The sequence below is a fragment of the Centropristis striata genome, chromosome 8, assembly GCF_030273125.1.
Source record: "Centropristis striata isolate RG_2023a ecotype Rhode Island chromosome 8, C.striata_1.0, whole genome shotgun sequence".
NCBI lineage: Eukaryota > Metazoa > Chordata > Actinopteri > Perciformes > Serranidae > Centropristis > Centropristis striata.
The window spans coordinates 13,576,279-13,593,289 of NC_081524.1; the positions used below are offsets into that span (position 1 = coordinate 13,576,279).

At 40.1% G+C, this 17,011-nt stretch overlaps 3 protein-coding genes and 1 pseudogene across 6 annotated transcripts in view; 2 read left to right on the top strand and 2 right to left on the bottom strand.

The window, feature by feature from the left end:
- LOC131975696 (H-2 class II histocompatibility antigen, A-U alpha chain-like) overlaps positions 1-4,472 on the top strand; it is a 46,221-nt gene extending 41,749 nt beyond the window's left edge. Inside the window, exon 5 of the mRNA XM_059338434.1 lies at positions 4,329-4,472. The gene's annotated coding sequence lies outside the window, so the exon portion shown is untranslated. The remainder of the gene's footprint in view (positions 1-4,328) is intronic.
- The window catches only part of msh5 (mutS homolog 5), a 23,099-nt gene extending 17,021 nt beyond the window's left edge, over positions 1-6,078 (top strand). For all 4 annotated transcript variants that reach the window (XM_059338420.1, XM_059338422.1, XM_059338421.1 and 1 more), the window contains 5 exons: positions 548-622; positions 3,368-3,514; positions 4,649-4,786; positions 4,858-4,931; positions 5,018-6,078. In XM_059338420.1, the coding sequence (XP_059194403.1) occupies positions 548-622; positions 3,368-3,514; positions 4,649-4,786; positions 4,858-4,931; positions 5,018-5,138 (555 nt within the window). In that variant the 3' untranslated portion in view covers positions 5,139-6,078. The remainder of the gene's footprint in view (positions 1-547; positions 623-3,367; positions 3,515-4,648; positions 4,787-4,857; positions 4,932-5,017) is intronic.
- On the bottom strand, positions 5,532-10,560 carry LOC131976201 (sperm acrosome membrane-associated protein 4-like; annotated as a pseudogene).
- Positions 10,243-16,784, bottom strand: LOC131975695 (uncharacterized). Its single transcript, XM_059338433.1, has 2 exons — positions 16,137-16,784; positions 10,243-15,507 (listed from the first exon to the last, which is right to left on the bottom strand). The coding sequence occupies exon 2, from the start codon at positions 15,491-15,493 to the stop codon at positions 14,708-14,710; it is 786 nt and encodes a 261-aa protein (XP_059194416.1). The 5' UTR covers positions 15,494-15,507; positions 16,137-16,784; the 3' UTR covers positions 10,243-14,707.
- Positions 16,785-17,011: the final 227 nt, after the last annotated feature.

Genomic DNA, 17,011 nt, shown 5'->3' on the forward strand with positions numbered 1-17,011 from the left:
AATTAAAATTATCGTGAAAATGTCCTTCGTTTTCGTCTTTGTCAACTTTTTTCATACATAATGAAGATGGATCAGACAAAGGAAATAAAGGCAAAATTTACTGTGACCTCTTTTAATCTCCCACCTAACAAATACCCCATTATAAAATACTAAAACTAATAAAAAACTAAACTAAAACTAGCACACTCACTCTAAAAACTCATTAAAACTAACTGAATTTGAAAACAAAAATTCACAACAAAATTAAAACTAAAACTAATGAAAAATCCAAAACTATTATAACATTGCCAGGGAATTTACTATTACAATGAGGGTCCTCGCAAAGTTAGACGTACAAGAATGTGTGTGTGTGTGTGTGTGTGTGTGCGTGGAAATAAAAGATTTGAACTTCCAGCATTACTGTCCTCCAGCTCCACTCCCACTCTCCACCTGTCAAGACATTTTTATAAAGCAACTACTGCCTACAGTCACAACACACACACACACACACACACACACACACAATAAAACAAAACGTAGTATAACACTCTGTGTCTGTATTCTCCAGATGGCCCAGGCTCTCAACAGCAGTACTGGCAACTCATTAGTTCTCATCGATGAATTTGGAAAGGGAACTAACACAGTAAGGAGAACTTGTTCCAGCACTTTGTGAATTAAATACATATGTATACACATAACAAGGACACACAGTGTCATTAATGTGAAGCGCCTGAAACCAATTCCAGCCAATATTATCTAATTTAGAGCTGCAGCACGAACAGATTTTCAGCCCAACATGTGCCACCTATCAGTGAGAAAACAGCAGCAGCTGTTCAGACCTGCAGATTTAGAGGTGTGGTGTTAATGCGCGCCTCCTACAGGCAGGAGAAGTAATAATGCAATTTTGAAACTTATGCAACCTGCAGGCGAGGACAGCTGTTGTTAAATAACTGCTGTTTGTGTGTGTTTAAGGTTTCATATATAATTTTTTTACATTAGATATTCTAGTTTTGGCAACTGGGGTATATTTCCTGCTGGATGCAGAGTTCACTCTGCTCTGAGTATCATTATGTTCTCCGTTCTCCACCACTGTCTGCCGGGTTCCTCTGGAGAGGGACGGACAGGGTCCAAACCAATTTTATTTGTCTAAAGAAGACATACAGATGTGGGAGGCAGAGGCCAGAAGAAGACAATAAAAGAACATTACCAAGCTGTTTTCAGCTAAAAACCCACAGTGCACTACCTGCTCAGCTCCAAACAGCAGACAGACACAGTTAGCGACTAGCTGGTGAACATAGTGGAGCATTTAACAGCTGAAGAGCAAGATATTTCCCTCAGGAGTTGGTGGAGACCAAAAACAGAGCTATAAAGAGTATTGGACATCATCAGCTTCACCAGGTGGCCAGAAACACAACTACAAATTAATGATAATGTAAATGTTGTACTGCAAATTAGTAACTGAACAAATTAGGGGTATAAACTTAGAAGGTGATAATATGTAAATGTGTCCACAGCTCCTGCTAACTGATGGTCTGACTCTTAGCAGGGCGAGTAAGGCAGAGAGTCTGCAGGGTGCACTAGCTAGCTAATTCTTATCTCATTAGTAGTCTAATAAACAATGTGGAGAACGTGAGATCGGGGCGAGGAGGGGCTGAGCGAACCATTTGGCTGCACGCTGTTCTACAATTGAATAAGATTTTACCAACTCTAAAATGTAAGAAAACTCTAAATCAATATGTGGCGGCCACAAGCTGAATTGTATTTCTTTTCTTTTCTTTTATTTCTTTTCCCTTCTTTAGACACTTTATTTTTACTTTTACATTACATTTTATTGTATTTTATTGTATGTTATTGTATTTTTATATTTTATTGCTTGAAATATGCCTAGGTTGTTCTTTTTATTTAATTGTGTTGTTATTGTCTCTGTGTAATGCTGCTGCTACACGGAAATTTCCCAGCTTGGGATAAATAAAGTATATCTATCTATCTATCTATCTATCTGTCTGTCTGTCTGTCTGTCTGTCTGTCTGTCTGTCTGTCTGTCTGTCTGTCTGTCTGTCTGTCTATCTATCTATCATGTAATAATAAAGAGAGAGGTAAATACAGAGGTAACTGTGCTCAATGTAAAATCCTGAGAGGTTCTCTAGTGCTAAAACAACTGCTATATAAAAAGAAACAGTAACCGTCTGATCTGCATGTGGTGCATGTTATAATTTAAGCAGCGATAGCTTTCCTTGTCTGTAGGTGACCATATGCCATATTACTCCAAGGCTAAATCTCCGTCTCATCCCTTTATTCTTTCCCCACATTCCTGTCCATTTTAAATAAATGACAAGTGCTGCAGAAAACAGTCTACGTCATGCTGTAGCATCCCTTTCTGTACAGTAGATGGTTCAGGTGGTCGGACAACAATAGAACAGCTCGTCCCTTTTCCTTCCCTCACGTAAACATACAAACTCTTATTTCTCTTTTATGATTAGAATTAAAATCTACTCGAATTACATACAGATAGTGTCTATACCAAGGTTATTATAGTTAACGAAAACTAACAAAATAACGAAAACTATAATTGAAAAACATTTTCGTTAACTGAAATAAAAATAAAAACGGGAGTTTTTATTTTTATTTCAGTTAACGAAAATGTTTTTTAACGATAACTAACTGAAACTGTATTTTGTGGTTACAAAACTTACTAAAACTAACTAAAATTATAGTGAAAATGTCCTTAGTTTTCGTCTTTGACAACTTTTTTCATACATAAACCTTTTGGTTGATATGAAATCTATTTCATCTATCTGGTTTTATGACTTAATAAACTTATTGGGGCTGAGATGGATCAGACAAAGGAAATAAAGGAAACATTTATTGTGACCTTATTGAAACTGGCACCTAAAAAATACCCCATTACAAACACTAAAACTAATAAAAACTAAACTAAAACTAAGCATTTTCCAAAAAATAAAACCAATCAAAACTAGCAAACTCACTCTAAAAACTAATTAAAACTAACTGAATTTGAAAACAAAAATTGACAACGAAATTAAAACTAAAACTAATGAAAAATCCCAAACTATTATAACCTTGGTCTATACTTGTGTGCATGGATGCATGTATTTGTCTTCACATTAGTGTCACCAACATTTGTTTTTGTAATGCTGTTGCTCAATCAGGATATGATGATGATCAATCATGGAGGCATATGGTGTGTGGGCCCTATCTTCCTCAGAACAATAGGCAGGAGTAATTTGTTAATTGGGTCATCTAACTCAATCTCAGGCTTTCAGGGTTTATGTAAAGGGCTTAACCTCTATCTTTAACCTGTATTAAGACTTTGACGTATTGGCTTCACTCGTTCGCAGAAAAACAACTTCATAATGTTTCCTTCCAGGTGGATGGACTGTCCCTGCTGGCTGCTTCCATCTCTCATTGGCTGAGAAAACCTCCAGTGGATGTTCCTCATGTGTTGCTGGCCACTAACTTTCACAGCTTGCTGCAGCTGGGTCTGCTTCCCTCCTCTGGCCTGCTGTCTCTGCTGGTACTGAGAGATCCTTAACTGAGCTTGCACAATGATGAAATGTAGCCTGAAGCATTTTGTGAATGATCAGCGAGGTTTCGTGATGATAACCTGCAGAAAAATGTTGACAGCGAGACTTCCAAATGACCAACCAGCTAATGAGACTCCACTCCACATTTGTTTTACCTCATTAAAAGTTTATTTGGTAACACTTTACAATAACCATCATTTATAAACGGTATTAATGTTTAATCATCATTTATAAACTGTTTATAGACCATTTAGAATGGTAAATACATAATTTATTAATGTTTAACTAACTTAATCATGTATAAATGGCAAATAGATGTATATTAATTTATAAACATGTCTATTAATGTAAGTTTGTAGTTACTTTACTATTAACAAACAATTAAATTATAACTAATTGTTTATAAATAGTTTCAGTTGCACCCATTTTAATATTTTAACTCCATATTAAGTATGTTAATGATTTTGAAATTATTCATATACCATTAAGAAATTGGTTGAAAACATTTAACGATTAAATATGTAAAGCACTTTGTAAATGGTTAATAATTGGTTTATAAACAACCTGGTCTCACAGAAATCCGTGGAATAGCCACGGAATCACTCAAATTTCCGTGAAACTGACACGGATTTTGCTACAATGCAAGTTAATATTTTTTCCTATTGGTTTGTTCCAAGTCACGTGACCTTCAAGGTCCCGGCGGTCAGAACAAAAAACATGGCGGACAGTTCTCTCATTTTTAGTGAAAAAATCAATATTTTGACTTTGTTTCTGCATAAAAATGGATTTTGATCACATTTCTAGCGAGAAATATATGTTTTATTTTCTAAATATTCACTCAGTGAATGTACATAATCACTTTGTGGTGAAGATCTCGCCAGAAAAATATGACTGTCATTAACTTGCATTGTATCGAAATCCGTGTCAGTTTCACGGAAATTTGAGTGATTCCGTGGCTATTCCACGGATTTTGAGTTAAGCAAATCCATGGCTATTTCACGGATTTCTGTGAGACCAGGTTGTTTATAAACCATCTATAAACATTATTTAGTTGGTTACTGTAAAGTGTTACCGTTTATTTTATTGTGTATGTTGTTGTGTATTAATGTGTGTGTGTGTGTTAGACCCTAGAGACAGCAGTGGACGGGGATGAGTTGGTGTTTCTGTACCAACTGAAGGAAGGAATCTGCCAGTCCAGCTATGCTGCCAACATCGCTACACTGGCAGGCCTGCCAAACAGCCTTGTGCAGAGAGGAGTGGAGGTAAACACACACAAACACACACATGGAAAAACAGACTGACACAAAGTGACTGGGTGTGTGTATTTTACCAGGTGTCTGAGCTGTACAGAACAGGACGGCTCATCAAACGCATTGACAAAGCTTCATCTGATGAGCAGGCAAACAGGTTTGTTAAGCCCAGCTGCACAGAACGCTAAAGAAAAACAACACAAGGGAGCAGAGTGTGTGAACAGACATGTGTGTGACTCACAGGTGCAGGTCTGTAGTGGACTCGTTCCTCAGACTCGACCTGGAGGACCAGGATTTGGACCTTCAGCACTTCATGAAAGAGGAGCTCCTGCCCTCTGCTGGGGAGCTGCTGAACCACAGCTGAACAGTTCAAACGTGTTTCTGCAGCTCTGTGTTCACTTTGTTGGTTCAGTATCTAATGTTTTCAGCTGGTTTTGGGGAGAGGACGTCTAAATACATGACAAGAATTATATAATAGCATGACAGGAACATTTATTACATCCATATGTGGCTGACGTTTTGTTTGATAGCTGAAGTGTGAGTTGAAACACCATGTTAGATAAGTTACAAACAGGTTTGCTCTTCTAGTCTTTCTAAACGTTTAAGCTATAATTATCTCGGTAATTTCCAGTTCAGGAAACAAACATTCTGCAAAGCTGATGATTTTTCTTTCTTCACCATATGGTCGAAGTCCTTTCAGCATCACTTCACAGTCTTTTTTCTTTCTGTTTTGACAACATAAATAAATGCATCGTGTTTATTGTGATCCCGATGAGGCTTAACTGAGGTGCCAGGCCGTTAGAACAACCATAGCGAGATGCAAAATTGTTGCTATTTGATGTTTGTGTGCTGAGTTGCAGAAGGGAGTGTCGCAGCAGTGTTTGGTCATGACAAAGATGGTGTTGTTAGGGAAGAGCTCCACCGTGGTCTCCATGTTGCACTCGTCTGCCTTCGCACAACCCAAAGTCTTAATGTCCAGAGTGTCAGCTATGGAGACAAGAAGATGGTGTTCAGTGTGATATCTAGAGGGAAATTAAAGGCACAATGTGTAAGATTTGTCCACTGCAGTTATCCCTTCCCTTCCTTGGCCCAAACACACCCAAAGCAGTGTTTTTGCATTTTTTTTGACAGTGTGTCCGCCCATTTTGAAGCTTCCTCTTGGATGCATGATTAGGATCCTGCACCTGGTAATCTCTATATACATTCATCCATCCATTATCCTGAACCGATTATCTGAACTGGAGCCGATCCCAGCTGACATTGGGCGAGAGGCAGGGTACATCCTGGAACAAGTTAACTCAGATATGAACAGATATCTTAAAATGATGCAGAATTTGTAGGCAACAGGACAATATTGGAAAGGTTCTGGTTCTTTCCCTTTGTATTCAAAGTAGTATTGATCGTGTAACTAACCTGCACATATATCTGTTTATAGAGATTAGCTGAAATGTTGTCCAGGCCTAAAGCACCTTAAAAAAGTTTAGATAAATTTGCTAATCAAACTTTAAACAATTATCGACACACAAAAGAGGAAGTCGTGGCCCAGATATCTATTACCAGATAGTGGCTTTGGCCCATAGGCTGTTCACTGTAAGACCAATAGCCGTATGGTTCTGAGATTGGGACCTGGTCGCTTTGTTTTTTCTGGGGGCTACACACTCAGTGCCCAGCACAGCAAAAGAATAAAAAAAGAGAAAAACCAAACAGAAGGCAGAGTCTCTGCAGATACTGACACCACCACACTCTTCTAGAGCAGTAGTTCTCAACCTTTTTGAGTCGCGACCCCCAATTAAACATGCATGTTATCTGCGACCCCCACTCACTGAACACAATCTCACAGTTCAGATCATACAAACTCAGTTGATATGACGTATTTTGGACAAATAATGAAGCAGACAACAACTAAAAACAGCTTCAAGCCAGAGACTCCTTGTAAAGTAATAACTTGCTACTTTGGCTAACTTGTCAGAAAAGACAGAAAATTACCCAAAAAAGAATCAAATTGACCAGAAAATGACCAAAAAAAAGACACAAATTGAGCAAAAAAGACACAAAATGACCAATAAAGACAAAAAAAAAAGGCCAAAAAATAAAAAAAAAATACAAAAAAGGACCAAAAAAAGTAAACAAAATTCCAAAAAAGACACAAAATTACCAAAAAAGACACCATATGACCAAAAAAAGATAAAAAAAATTACTAAAAAAAGATTAAAAAATGAGCAAAAAAGACACAAATTGACTAGCCTGGCTAACACCAGACCAAATCTCAAATGAGATTTGGTCTGGACACCTTCAATGTATTTCTCCGTAGAGGAGGTGTGGTTTACGATCCTCCAGAGCCGTTTATTGGACGCTTAGAATGTCTATCAAAGCGTCTGTAGGTAGCTCTTAGCCAATCAGATCAGTTATACCAGATGACGTAGTAGAGCAACAGAGATGGATGTTTGTTGTGTGTGTGTCTGTGAGAGAGTGTTGCTGCTGCTTTGCTTCTCCAGTTCTCGCTTTCTGCAAGATTATTTATTTTCACGCTTTATTCCCCCTCATGTCATTCAGCCACACACATCCACTGATTTTATGGGCAACAAACAAGCTGCTGCGGGTCTCTGGGGGCTCCGCTGTCCCCCGGCTCGGAGCGAGATCACCGGCGGTGACCGGCGGTCTCACCGGCTCGGCGCAACGAGCCGCAGAAACCGCCCGTGCGGCGCTAATAGTCCCGCTACCGGTGATCTGGCTCCGAGCCGGGGGACAGCGGAGCCACCGAGAGACCTTTCGCCTTTCAACTTTCGCTCTAAACTATTTAAAACACCATCTACAGCTAAAGAGAGTTTCGCGTCTGCAGCAGCCATGTTGGATCCGGAAAGCTTCCAAGTGCCGGGTAGTACGCGTCATCGTCTCACCGTCCCTCCCCGCTCTGTGATTGGATCCCTAAAACAGGGCTAAGATAATCGCCTAGTTGCCAGACTGCCTGGAGGTTCGAAATCAAATTCGAGCGCGCAAGGCAGTCTGGGTATACCCAGGCTACAAATTGACCACAAAATGGTAAAAAAAAAAGACACAAAATTACCAAAAAGACTAAAACACATTAACACATGAACACTTTAACACAGTGGAGACAGAGCTGACTTCCAAAATGATTTGGTGACCCCCAGAAATCATCTTGCGACCCCAACTGGGGTCCCGACCCCAAGGTTGAGAATAGCTGTTCTAGAGTGTTATAAGTGATGCTTGAGAGGAAAATCCTCCTCATCATGACATTAAAATTTACCCTAATGACCTCAACAGACATTCTAATGCTAAGATGTTTTTCATACACTTGGTAAAGATACAGTTGAACACACCTGCCTTCCCTCGGCCCGTGTAGCAGCGCTCTCCTGCACTGCAGTTGGTTTCGGTGGTATAGCAGGCGTCCCAGAAGCCCAGGTCACAGCGGTAACACTCCAGAAACATCTCCTCTTCCTCAAAGTCCACCGACTCCATTATCTTCTCCGGCTGCTCCTCCTCATCGCCTGTAACCGAGACACATCACAGAAACAGGACAGTTTGATACAGTAAAGCTTCACTGGCCTCGTTTAACAGAACACGCTGCCAAAGCAAACTGTGTCTAACACCAAAGTAATTGGGAAAAAAAATGATTATCAACTTTAATATCAGAATTATGTAACTGCATAGAATACAACTGACAAACTTATCTTACGTGACCTTTATTTAACCAGATGAGGCCCATTGAGATTTGAATCCTTTTTCATAAGAAAAGAAAAAAGTTGCAGAAAGAATGTTAAAATGACTAACAAGCTCAGAACAAAGAAGATACACTTTAGCTAACAGCTCAATGGATGAGGAGCTTTGAATTATTCAGATATTTGAGGCATTTACGTAATGTGTTGTTGGACACATTTAATATTCAGGGGGTGCTGAATGTGTGAAAGTGTTGGAGCGCCGTTGAAGGACATCAAGCCAAACTGATGAGCCACATTCTGCCGAGCGCTCGAGCATCTCAGAAATATTTTGTTTATTCTGCAGCAGTCTGGAATTTGTTTCTTTGAGTGGATGACTTGTGTTATTTAGGGAGCGCTCCAAGACTTAGGGCAGCATCATGTTTTTATTAACCAGACAGATACTGGAATTAATAGAAAGACTTGGCAGCAGAATGTAGTGCAGGAGTGGGACAGACCCTTAGTTATTCCTCGCACTCTTTTCTGCACAATCTAAACAGTGTATGTGACAAATTAGCTCTTGAAATGCAAAGAGGCTTCTTCCTGAAGTTATTGGCAGTGTGAAAAAGGCGACAGAGCAGGAAGTGTTCATCAAATGTGGCTGAAAATCTCTTTAAAGCCTTCTCTTTAAACTCATATTAGCTCTGCCATTTCACATTCTAATAACTGTAGATACAGCATATTTTGGTACAAAGAACATGACTATCCAGGTAGTTTTGGATGCCACAGCGTCTTGCTGTGAGATTTAGCTCCAGAGTTCATTGTCAGAGCACATCCTGCTGCCACATGGCTGGTTTCAGTGCTGCTATAGGCTGCTGCCGCTGCTGGTAATCCCCACCTCGGGGCCATAACATGAGTTTCAGTGACATTCTAAATCCTTATCCCCTCTCATCTTGTTAGCTCGTACTGGCTCAGGTGAACAAACGGACAAAAGACTAAAGTGGGGTTCATTGTGAGGCGTGTGGGCAGACTTAGACCTGCTTAATCTGTTCTCAAAAACCAGTGTATTAGGTTCATATCTAACCAGTGCAGTCCAGTGTAACTGGTCTGCATTAAATCTTACGCTCAGTTTTTGATGATGAGAGGTGTTGATTCAACTCTGTGGACATTTTTGGCGAGTTAAGTTTGAGATGAAGCTGATGAACTGTTTCTAATATTTTCTTCACCCCATTTATATTAATGAAGGTGGATCAAATTGCACCCTCCAAAATGAGTATTTTAAAATAGTTTCAACAAAAAGTGAACATTAAAACATTCATGAAGTAAGGATTTATGGCAGAGCTGCAGCACCTAATCTATTAGTTGATCAACGGAAAATGTATCAAGAACTCTGAATTCTGAAGAACTCTGAAGAATTCTGATAATAAGTTTATCTTTTTGAGTCATTTTTTAAATAAAAATGGCAAAAAGTGTGATGGTTTTATCTTCTCACCGCTTCTTTTAATTGTTGTACATCATAATAAATTGAAAAACCTTTAAGTTTGAGACAAAACTAGAAGTTAGAAGATGTTGTCTTTGACATTTTTCAATTTCGATATATTCTATATATTTATGGTTTGCAGTTTTTGCACCTTACAGTTATATTAGATTTGCTTTGCTTTCTTTGTATTTGCACTCCTTCCACTTTGTATTGCAACTGCCGCACAACAATTTCCTCCAGGATAAGTAAAGTTTTATCTCATCTGAAAAACCAAACTACTAGTACATGAATCAAGAAAAGCATCTGCAGATTAATCAATAAAAAACAAAAAAACATTAGTTGCAGCTGTAATTTATTGCAGGGATGTTGAATTAGACACTATGGACATGACATAAAACATTCCTTGATGAAATTTCACAAATTAAGAGGATCAAGGTGATTCTGTTGCTGTTGCTCATGAATAATGAAACAGAAATTAATACGATTTTTATGTCTAGTTGTTGATCGTTAAGGGGGAAAACATAAAAGCCAGAGAAGCATCAACAGCAGACACAGTTTAGGTACACCTGGTATAAAACAAGGTACCACACGGTCTTACCTTGAACTGGTGTGAGCAGCATGATGACAAAAAAACTGAATATTAGTCCTTTCATTTTGAGCGGTAGACTTCCTCCATCGACTGCAGCATACGGACTGCAGAGGAGGCCGGACGTGGGGCTAAAATTGGATTAGTCAGGAATGCACCTGCTATTAGTTCTGCATGGATCACAGCTGCTGAAAGCTTGAAGGTGATCAAACAACCAAAGTTTTTTAGGAGGGGGAAAAGCTGCAAATTTGAAAAGAAGACTCCATAGGGGTGGTGTGCAGAGTTTGGCCACCAGAGAGATTTTATGTCTTCTTAAATGTCAGAAATGTCATTTGGTTTATTAGCTTGTTTTAACAGAAGTTACAATGTGAATGTTACATATAAAAGTTCATCCCTTTGTTTTGAATGCCAGACGAAGTTAAAACTCCTCTTTAGTGGTGAAAAACATTTTCCATCCAGCTGATGCTGCTCACTTTTTTTTTTTTTTTTTTTTTTTTTACAAAGACTTCTTAACTGAATCCCACTTCCTGCTGTAACAGGTAAAAGTCTATGAGTTTAAAAACACTTCTTCCAGCCGGTTGATCCTCAGTCACTCACATCTTTTATACCAAAAAATGTCGATCACAGCTCCTCTGTCTCTTAAGGAACAGAGAAATTGCATGTGTCCTGAGTCAGCGCAGGGTTAAGCAGCTTACAGCCTCATGTCCATCTGCTTCGATATGTATCAATACACAAACACATCCGTCTCTCAGAGGAGGGGGTTCAGTTATATCTCAATGCAGCAGAAAAAAAAACGTGTGCTGCTGAATTATGTAACAACACTGTTGCACACGCACACAAGAAACCTCAAAGATTTCTGGTGTTGCTGCAGTGCAGATTGCATGTGTGCACAGATATTTAGATTCATGGCAGGACTGGTGCTGATAAATTTGAACTGTATCCAACATGTGTGTGTGAAGAAAAAAACAGATCAAACTGACAAAGTTAGATGGTTATTTGATTATTCATTTGAATAATTATTTAAAGGGACAGGTCACCTCAAAGTCAGAAATACAGATTTTTCCTGTGGTATGGTTTATCAGCCTAGATTGTTTCGGTGTGAGGTGTCACATGTCGGAAACATCAGCTGTACAGATGTCTGCTGATATAATGGAACTATGAAAGTGTGAAAAAAATATACATTTGAAAAAACAGCAATATCTCTTTTCTTTCTCGTATGATTTGCACATGTAACTGCTCATAAGATGTGTGGATTATCTCAAGTAACTGGGTCATGGTTTCTGGAGAGAGACATTGTTGTTGAGTTTTTGAAAAAAACATTTTTTTTTTAGCTCTGAGCACCACAAGCAGAGTGCAATCTAGTTCCAAAACTACTCTCACAACTACTCTGAAGCTCACACCAAAAAGATTTAGAGTGATAAAAAGCTCTACAGGGAATTTGAAAATATGTACTTTTGGTTTTGGGGAGGACTGTCCCTTTAAGCAACAATTTGATGATTTGTGGCTTTTCTCTGTCTAACATAACAATAAGCTCAGTATCATGTTTGAGACAAAACAATCAGCTTGAAGCAATTTAAAGACTTGTGACTTGTGCCTAACCTCATTGATATACTGCTAATAGCATGGACACAATAACTAACTCCACTACAAGCTATGACTGCAACAAATGATTATTCTCATTTTTAATCATTTGGTCTAGAACATGTCAGAAAATAGTGAAAATGTCCAACCCAGTTTCTCAGAGTCTAAGGTGTTGTCTTTAAATCTCTTGTTTGTCAGTCCAAAACACAAATACATTTGCTTTAATATATAAAATAGGGGGGAAAAAAGAAATATCTTTTGTCATTTTGGCCGTGTTTGCATTAAAAAGTTACTTTAATGAGTAATCTGTTATTAAAATAGTTTTGAATTATTGCAGCAATAATGATAAATTACCTCTAAAACTGAACATTAATGACCTTTATGAAGATTTATTGCAGGACCGTATTACTTCAAACTGGATGTACCTTTAAACCGGGTAGTCTAAGCAAAAATATGTGACAGTAATCTGCAGATTAATCAGTAATAATCGTTGGCCGCAGCCCTGACATTCAGTGTCTTCAGTGACAAAACAATCAGCTTGAAGCAATTTAAAGACTTGTGACTTGTGCCTAACCTCATTGATATACTGCTAATAGCATGGACACAATAACTAACTTCACTACAAGCTAGGACTGCAGCAAATGATTATTCTCATTTTTAATCATTTGATCTAGAACATGTCAGAAAATAGTGAAAATGTCCAACCCAGTTTCTCAGAGTCTAAGGTGTTGTCTTTAAATCTCTTGTTTGTCAGTCCAAATATCAACAAATCAACAAATATCAACACAAATATATTTGCTTTAATATATAAAATAGGGGAAAAAAAGAAATATATTTTCTCATTTTGGCCGTGTTTGCATGAAAAAGTTACTTTAATGAGTAATCTGTTATTAAAATGGTTTTGAATTATTGCAGCAATAATGATAAATTACCTCTAAAACTGAACATTAATGACCTTTATGAAGATTTATTGCATGGCTGTATTACTTCAAACTGGATGTACCTTGAAACCGGGTAGTCTAAGCAAAAATATGTGACAGTAATCTGCAGATTAATCAGTAATAATCGTTGGTCGCAGCCCTGACATTCAGTGTCTTCTCCTCCAAGTGTAATCACATCAGAGCATCTCTCACAGCGAGGACTCGTATATGTGTGGAGAGAGCTGCTTTTCTGAGCGACGAGTGCGAAGGAGGCTGCTTGCAGATTGTTGCAAGATTCAGACACATCTAGCCTGATACCTGCTACTGAAATATGCATCCAGCATCTTAAAACAGCATAATGTACCTACACTAAACCTTCTCCCGAGTCTCTAAAAGTGTAAGAGAAAAAAAGATAGGTGCTGTTTTTTAGAGAGTAAAATGTGCGGCTGCTAAATTACTGTACGCTTCAGTCTCAGTCGTCATCTGGATGGCAGGATCCCAGCATGGGCCCGAACAACAAGGAAATACTCTGCAGTCCTAGAGCACCTATAAAAACCTTCAGACTGATCCCCTGTGTAATTAGAGGCTGGAGGAGAAAATGCTGGCGATAATTAAAAATCCTACCCCCTTTTTACCTCTCAAACTGTTCGCTTTCGCTTAATTGGACCCGATACCATTCTACTCTGCATTGTTTTGCTGTTTTTTTGCAGAAGCTAGAGATTTAGATGGAGGATGGGGTATTTGAATAAAGCGTAGGAATCAGATGATGAAGCGAGAGGAGATGAAAGGTCGGGATGGTGGGAGAGTGAGGCTCCAGTTACACCACTCACAGGGCCGTTTTTCTCAGTGAAGCTGCGTCAGGAATAACTCAGCCTCACCAGATTTGGCATTTTTTTCTGTTTTCTTTCTTTCTTTTTTCAATCATTGCTCTTTTCTTTCTTTCCACCATCTGATTGAAATTCTTTAAGATCTCACCTCTCCACACTCGAGAAAAAGCAGAGGAGCTGACACTGAATTCTAAAAAAAAAGAGAAAAAAATTGAATTACAGTAAAACACTCCAGTCCACACTTGCATGTGTACAGAACAGCAGCTGGTATTTATAGCGTGGATGTAGGTGTCGAGTGAGAGGAGTGTGGCCTTGTGCGCTTCTCTTGTGTATAGCGAGACACAATTTCCTCAGATAAAGAGTAGATTACAGTATGTGTGAGATTAGATAAAGTCTCATTTAAGACCTAATCTAGCTCATCCACTTAACTGAGGAAATGTAGACGCTGTACCTCAGCCTGTGTGTGTGTGTGTGAGAGAGAAAGAAAGAGAGGAAGTGAGTGATTCTGTCTCCGAGTACGGCACCCAAATAAGTTTTCAGCAACCCTCCTCACGTCCAAATATGGTCAAACGAGCAGTGGCTTTAGGGATTTTGGGGCATGGGTGAGTTCAAAGACAACAAGATGGCGAGTTGACATCAAACAGCATAGCTCCAATCTTTCAAACGTGGGTGAGTCAGAGAACGATGTAGGACAAAAACACCCTTCACAGACAGTGACTCAGAGCCACTGCGCCACTCGGAGGCACTGAAACATACCAACAAACATTTCATGTGTTTATTGTGGAATGCATAGTCTTGTCTTAAGTGTGTGTCTGCACGTGAAACTTCCAAATGAATCTCATCATGCATATTTTATGAGACAGCAGAATTTGAACGAGTGGGAGGTTCAGTTTTGAGGAAAGCTTGTCCGTATGTTGAAGTTGATCTCACTAGAGTTGCAAGAGTCTGAGTAGACGGAGTGAGAGATGGACGGGCAAGGGGAGGGAGGGTGAGGAGTTGGCTCCTGGTGGTGCAGAACTCGTGCCAGCAATGTTGACCTTCCCTTCTCCCCCTCCTCCTCCTCCTCCTCTCTATCTCTACCTCCTGCATCCGGACAAAGTGGCGGCGATTCTCTGCTGCTGCTGACGCTGTTCCTGTGAGGAGGATGAAGAGGAGGACCACAGTTCTGGTTGGAGAGGGGGAGTGTGTGGGTTGGAGCGGCCCAGGTTCCCTGCTCTCCATCTTTGCACTCCCACGGCTCCTCACAGCTGAAGCTGGGCTGCTCCTGCGAATCCTCCCAGCCGTCTCCTCCCTTCAGGTCCTCCAGGTCATCAGGTGTGTCCAGTCTGCGGACTTCAAGATCCCGGTTCTCGTAGAGCAGCGTGGCCGCGCAGATGAAGATGAACAGCCCCACGCCCATGACCACAGGCCCAGCTAGCTTCATCCTGTCGATGGGGGTGACTGGGCCGCTAGTGACCCGCTTCGGTGGTGCAGATACGTAGCCCACCACCGCCACCGACATCCCCACCAAAACCACCATGACACCCAGCAGGAGCCACACACCTGGGCCAGAGCGCAGGTGCAGTTTGGTCTGAAGGGTCTTGCCTTTCCTCAGTTGCCTCTGGCATGCTGGGATGCAACCAGGTGAGGAGTGGGAGGAGGCGCGGCTGGAGACAGGACTGGTTGCCGTCATCCTCGGGCTTCAAACTGCACAGAAAGACAGAGAGAGACAGAGAGAGAGAGCAGAAATAGAAGTGACAAAGTGTTGCATGCAGCACCAGAGGGAGAGCACTGGGGGTGTTGGAGCGAAGATAGTTTACTCTGCATTACACACAACAGGAAATAGCTGCTTTAATAAGACATGTGGCTGAGTTAATGAGATGCCAACCTCTCTGCAGCTCCTCCAGTGTCTCTGTGGAGCCACACAGAGACTCTCCACTCTCCTGCAGCCCGCAGCTCCTCTGAACCCGGGCTGAACTGTTATCAAATCACTCATTCATCATCAAGGGGATATAGAAATGACTGACCCCTTTCAGGACCTTGTGATTTCACCTCACAATCTCGCTGCAGTCATGAAAACAGAACCACACCACTACGGTTAATGTTCCAACTGAACTCATGATTTAATTCCCCTCGAAGCAGCGCTTGAACACAACGGGGGATTCAACAGGACGATGATAAATTGCTGTTTTTAAAGTGATTTCACGCATGCATGTTTAATGTTATATATGTTAATTCATAGTGCTCGACTGCACTGTTGCTCACCACAGTATCCACTGCAGTTCACTGTCCGGTTACTTTAACGCAGTCAATATAACATCAGACTGGGTACTTGCCTTGTTTTGGAGGTAAATCCGAAGCAGAAACGGGCTCCTCGGCATCATCAAAATAAATAACCATGAGTTGCGTTATTCCTCCCACTCCTCCGTGTGTTCAATCCACACTTTCACTTGGAGTCCATCTACGTTTTTAAAAAATCCTTTTCTTGACTGTGTGATCCAGCCCAACAGCGGACACTGCGGAGCCTGAAATGAAGCTTTTATAGTAAATAACAGTCTTTTACTAAAAGTGGTGCAAAGCCGCTCTGCCTCCCTGTGTGTCCGCTCTGCTTGTGCGCCTCTGCAGCTTGTGTTTTGATTTGTGTCTGTATGTGTAGAGGAGGGGTCGTGGGAATCTGAGGCTGGTCCAGGCCAGTCCCACGGTGAGCCCAGTTATTCTTAGTGATCACTATCCACCAATTGTTAGCAGAAACTGGGAAAATACTGAAGGAGCAGCCTGAAAGATGAAGAGAAAATGTTAGCAGGTTGTATCTGCTGCACACATTACATTTTTATGACTTTTATGCATTATGTACCATTTAAATTCATTCCGTCCCAGGCATCCATTATGGTTTCCATTAAATTATGCAGGATTATGTTGTGAAAACCAGTTAGCAGATGTTTGACTTTTGCTTAAAAGAAAACTGAAGTCAGTTTAAAGCAGCAACAAGGAGTTTTTAACTGGTTATGAAACAGTCACAATTTAATATTGATGCCTCTATATGACCTACATAAGCAAACGAGACTATCTGCAAGAAGATATTTTTTAATGCCTTTCCCTTGTTGTAACTGTCTCAGAGACAGTTTCATTTTTGTGTGTGTTTATTGTGTAACTTCATAATCATTAAAGTTCATAAAGTCATTAAAAGGTGATTAAAAATGCATTAAATATG